The 5,593-nt window shown below is 44.2% G+C and overlaps 1 protein-coding gene across 1 annotated transcript in view; it reads left to right on the forward strand.

Moving 5' to 3' along the window:
- LOC105001321 (receptor-interacting serine/threonine-protein kinase 1-like) overlaps nt 1-4,789 on the forward strand; it is a 23,459-nt gene extending 18,670 nt beyond the window's left edge. The window contains 3 exon segments of the mRNA XM_010857540.1: nt 1,775-1,865; nt 3,182-3,547; nt 3,550-4,789. Of these exon segments, the coding sequence (XP_010855842.1) occupies nt 1,775-1,865; nt 3,182-3,547; nt 3,550-3,788 (696 nt within the window). The 3' untranslated portion in view covers nt 3,789-4,789.
- The last annotated feature ends 804 nt before the right edge of the window (nt 4,790-5,593 follow it).

The raw sequence follows: 5,593 nt of genomic DNA on the forward strand, positions 1-5,593 counted from the left end.
TGGTATTCCCATCTCTTTCAGAATTTTCCAGAGTTTATTGTGATCCACACAGTCAAAGGCTTTAGCATAGTCAATAAAGCAGAAATAGATGTTTTTCTGGAACTCTCTTACTTTTCCGATGATCCAGCAGATGTTGGCAATTTGATCTCTGGTTCCTCTGCCTTTTCTAAAACCAGCTTGAACATCTGGAAGTTCACGGTTCACGTATTGCTGAAGCCTGGCTTGGAGAATTTTGAGCATTTACTAGCATGTGAGATGAGTGCAATTGTGCAGTAGTTTGAGCATTCTTTGGTATTGCCTTTCTTTGGGATTAGAATGAAAACTGGCCTTTTCCAGTCCTGTGGCCACTGCTGAGTTTTCCAAATTTGCTGACGTATTGAGTGCAACACTTTCACAGCATCATCTTTTAGAATTTGAAATAGCTCAACTGGAATTCCATCACCTCCACTAGCTTTATTCATAGTGATGCTTCCTAAGGCCCACTTGACTTCACATTCCAGGATGTCCGGCTCTAGGTGAGTGTGAATGATCACACCTTCATGATTATCTGGGTTATGATCTTTTTTGTACAGTTCTTCTGTGTATTCCTGCCACCTCTTCTTAATATCTTCTGCTTCTGTTAGGTCCATGCCATTTCTGTCCTTTATTGAGCCCATATTTGCATGAAGTTATGGTTAGTAAACAGTGTCAGACTTTATTTTTCTGGGCTCCAAAATCACTGCAGATGGTGACTACAGCCATGAAATTAAAAGACGCCTATTCCTTGGAAGGAAAGTTGTGACCAACCTAGATAGCATATTCAAAAGCAGAGACATTACTTTGCCAACAAAGGTTCATCTAGTCAAGGCTATGGTTTTTCCTGTGGTCATGTATGGATGTGAGAGTTGGATTGTGAAGAAGGCTGAACGCCGAAGAATTGATGCTTTTGAACTGTGGTGTTGGAGAAGACTTGAGAGTCCCTTGGACAGCAAGGAGATCCAACCAGTCCATTCTGAAGGAGATCAGCCCTGGGATTTCTTTGGAAGGACTGATGCTAAAGCTGAAACTCCAGTACTTTGGCCATCTCATGTGAAGAGTTGACTCATTGGAAAAGACTCTGATGCTGGGAGGGATAGGGGGCAGGAGGAGAAGGGGACGACAGAGGATGAGATGGCTGGATGGCATCACTGACTCGATGGACATGAGTCTCAGTGAACTCCGGGAGTTGGTGATGGACAAGGAGGCCTGGCGTGCTGCGATTCATGGGGTCACAAAGAGTCGGACATGACTGAGCAACTGATCTGATCTGATCTGGTCTGATAGTAACTATATAATCATTTAGGAGTGGTGGAAACTAAGAAATGAAATGGAAAGATCTTCAAGACTTATTGTAAGTGAAAAAATAAATCGCAAAACCACAGAGCGTGACTCTGTACATGTGAGTGCTCAGTTGCTCAGTCGTGATAAATAATAATAAAAAAAATTTTTTTCATCAATCAGCTTTATATGCAAGGGTTTATTTTGGTTTCATTATATTCGTTGGTCTATATGTCTTTCCTTAGTCCAATACCACACTGTTTGATTACTGTAGCCATGTAGTGAGTTTTGAAATCAGGAATCTTTTTAAGATTGTTGTGGCTATTTAGGAAAAAAAGTTCATTTATTTTTTTTAATATTCACTGCTTGTAAGAACTATGTGATATTTCTACCTTCTGAAAAATTCATTCTTGTAAAAATTTTTTGGAACTATTTTCTGCTGTTTACCTAAAGTGTGTTTTTATGCTCTTAATTTTAGAAAGAGTTTCCAGGCCAAAATGAAATTGTAAAGAGAATGAAGTCTCTCCAAATTGACTGTGTGGCAATAGCTCCAAGCAGGTCAAATTCAGGTAACTTATATTGTGATTGAAAATCTATTTATTTACTTGTTTGCTCGTTCACTCACACAACTGCGTAAAATGTTATTTGAAATTGTATGAGAAAAAGAAGCTGTAAAATTTAACGCCTATCTTAAAGGAATTAATAGTATATTTGGAGTTAAGATACATATGGGCTTCCCTGATAGCTCAGTTGGTAAAGAATCCGCCTGCAGTGCAGGAGACCCTGGTTCGATCCCTGGGTTGGGAAGATCCCCTGGAGAAGGGAAAGGCTACCCACTGCAGTATTCTGGCCTGGAGAATTCCACGGACTGTATAGTCTATGGGGTCGCAAAGAGTCAGACACGACTGAGCAACATTCACTTTCAAGATACATGTATTTGAAATACTGGGTAACAACAGGTTCACCAAAATCATCAAGTATCCTGAACACATACTCTGATAGGGACACATAATATATCTGATAGGGAGGAGGTGACAGTTCATGAAAAAGAAAGGAACACAGGCAGGAGCAAGGTCCTCGAGAAGGTCAGGGACGGGCACATCCAGAGGACGTGCAGGGAGGCTGGCCTCAGAGTCAAGCAGGCATGCTTTTCTCATTGTCACAAAAGGGAAAGCAGAGTCTCAGAAATTAAAGCCACTCATCAGTTGTCTGTTCTGGGGCAAATTACTCAACTTCTTGTGAGCCTCATCCATCATTATGGTAATAATTGCTCCTGGTCTTTTGTGCTAAGCCACTTCGGTCGTGTCTGACTCTGCGACCCTGTGGACTGTAGCCCGCCAGGCTCCTCTGTCCACGGGATTCTCCAGGCAAGTATACTGGAGTGCGTTGCCATTTCCTCTTCCAGGGGATCTTCCTGACCCAGGGATCGAACCCGCGTCTCTTGCATCTCCTGCACTGGCAGGCGGGTTCTTTACCACCAGCACCACCCGGGAAGCCCACTCCTAGTCTTACAGGGCTTTTCAAGAATAAAAGAACCCACGGAAATGCTTAGCCCAGAGCTGCTGCCGTTCTCATTTTCCAGCCCTCATCACACCAAGGAGACACTTTCTCTGCTCCAACACAAGTCCCTTTCTTCCTTAGTCATTCCTACAACACCTGCTTTTCTGCTGCTTGGTTATAACTTTTCTTGTGCTCTCTCACCACCAGCAGGACAACCACTCACTACCTATGCAACTAGGAGGAAGACCAACTAGTAAATGCTCTTTATTTGTTCTCAGAGTTTTCAGTCTCTTGTCCGAGGTGCAGATTCCCGATGGTGCTCGGGGTCTGTTTTACTTCTTAGTGTTCCATGATGCTCTTTCCGATGCTGGTCATTTCTTTCCAGCCACAGAACAGCCCAGTTCACTGCACAGCTCACAGGGCTTCGGCATGGGTCCCGTGGAGGAGTCCTGGTTTGCTCCCGCCCCAGATCACCAGCCGGAGGAGAATGACTTCCTACTGCACAGTAAACTCCAGGAAGAGGCCAACTACCACCTTTATGGCAGCCGCATGGACAGGCGTACAAAAGAGCAGCCCAGACCAAACATGGCTTACAGCAGTGAGGAGGAGAGGAGGCGCAGGGTCTCCCATGACCCTTTTGCACAACAGAGACCTTATGAGAATGCTCAGAGCCCAGGGATAAAAGGCCTCGCTTACCCTGGTGTGATGAGTCACACCAGTGCAGCCCAGCAGCCAGCGGGGCTAAGCAGATCGGAAGAGCACCATACTGGAGAGATGGATCATTTCATCCGCTTGGAGTGAGACCGCTGGACCTGGGGACCATGAGTCCACGAGTTTGGTATGGGCCAAACCCAGGCCACATGCCAAGCCTATATAAAACTCCAGTGCCTGAGACCAACCTCCTGGGGAACACACCCACCATTCCATTCACCTCCTTGCCATCAAGAGGTAAATGGGCCTTGGAGTCACACTGTTCTTTTAAATTTTCCTGAAAATAAAGCCAGCCACTACTCTGTCAGAAACTAGAAGGTAACAAAGGTCAAGCTGTTTGGAGTCTTCAGCCGCCAGACGCACCTTGCCACCCCGGAATAGTCTCATCAGACCCCTCAGCCTAGGCTGTCTGTTCAGGTGGGCTTCAGGCAGCTACCCACACGTACGGGGTGACAGAGCCTGGCCTCCAGGAGGCGTCCTCCGCTCTAAGCCGAATCTCAGTAGTCCACTGTGTCCTGGCTCTGATGTAAGGGGAAGTAACTGCCTGTATTCTTTCACTTGCTTGCTGTTTTCTGAAGGTAAGAAGTAAGTCTCAGACACGTTCATCCTTTATCTCGTCTAGACCAGAGACTACCATTTGTGATGAAAACCACATTGTTGGGCAACCATCCCCTCCAGAACTCTTCCTTCTTCCCAAACTGAACCTGTCCCCGTTAGACACTAAATCCCCTTTCTCCCTCCTTCCCAGCCCCAGGCAGTCAACCTTCCGCTTTCTGTCTCTACAAATTTGATGACTCTGGGACCTCATATAAGTAGAGTTGTATGGCATTTGTCCTTTTGTGACTGGCTTACTTCACTGAAGAGTGTCCTCAAGGTTCATCCATGCTACATCATGTGCCATTATTCCCTTATTTTAAGGCTAAATAGTAATGCATTATTATTATGTGGTCCATCCAGAATGGACCACATTTTGTTTATCTGTTCATCTGTTGACGGACACTTGGATAGCTTCCACTTTTTGGCTGTTAGGAATAATGTGTGTATAGATATCGGATTAAGACCCTGCTTTCAGTTCTTTGGGGCATATACAAGTAGAATTCCTGCATCGTATGGCAGTTTTTTTTAACTTTTTGAGGAACCACCACTGGTTACCACAGTGGCTGCATCTTTTTATATTCCCACTAGCAGCGCACAGAGGTTCGTTTCTCCACATCCTTGCTGACACTGGTTGTTTTCTGTATTTTTGATAGTTTCCAACCTAATGGATGTGAGATGATTCAGCCAACTTTTTTTTTTTTTTATAATTAATTTTATTTTTAAACTTTACATAATTGTATTAGTTTTGCTAAATATCAAAATGAATCCACCACAGGTATACATGTGTTCCCCATCCTGAACCCTCCTCCCTCCTCCCTCCCCATACCATCCCTCTGGGTCGTACCAGTGCACCAGCCCCAAGCATCCAGTATCGTGCATTGAACCTGGATTGGCATCTCGTTTCATACATGATATTTTACATGTTTCAATGCCATTCTCCAAAATCTTCCCACCTTCTCCCTCTCCCACAGAGTCCATAAGACTGTTCTATACATCAGTGTCTCCTTTGCTGTCTCGTATACAGGGTTATCGTTACCATCTTTCTAAATTCCATATATATGCGTTAGTATACTGTATTTATGTTTTTCCTTCTGGCTTACTTCACTCTGTATAATAGGCTCCAGTTTCATCCACCTCATTAGAACTGATTCAAATGTATTCTTTTTAATGGCTGAGTAATACTCCATTGTGTATATGTACCACAGCTTTCTTAATCCATTCATCTGCTGATGGACATCTAGGTTGCTTCCATGTCCTGGCTATTATAAACAGTGCTGCGATGAACATTGGGGTACACGTGTCTCTTTCCCTTCTTGGTTTCCTCAGTGTATATGCCCAGCAGTGGGATTGCTGGATCATAAGGCAGTTCCATTTCCAGTTTTTTAAGGAATCTCCACACTGTTCTCCATAGTGGCTGTACTACTTTGCATTCCCAGCAACAGTGTAAGAGGGTTCCCTTTTCTCCACACCCTCTCCAGCATTTATTATT

Source organism: Bison bison, unplaced genomic scaffold (genome assembly GCF_000754665.1).
Source record: "Bison bison bison isolate TAMUID 2011002044 unplaced genomic scaffold, Bison_UMD1.0 scf7180017854892, whole genome shotgun sequence".
Taxonomy (NCBI): domain Eukaryota; kingdom Metazoa; phylum Chordata; class Mammalia; order Artiodactyla; family Bovidae; genus Bison; species Bison bison.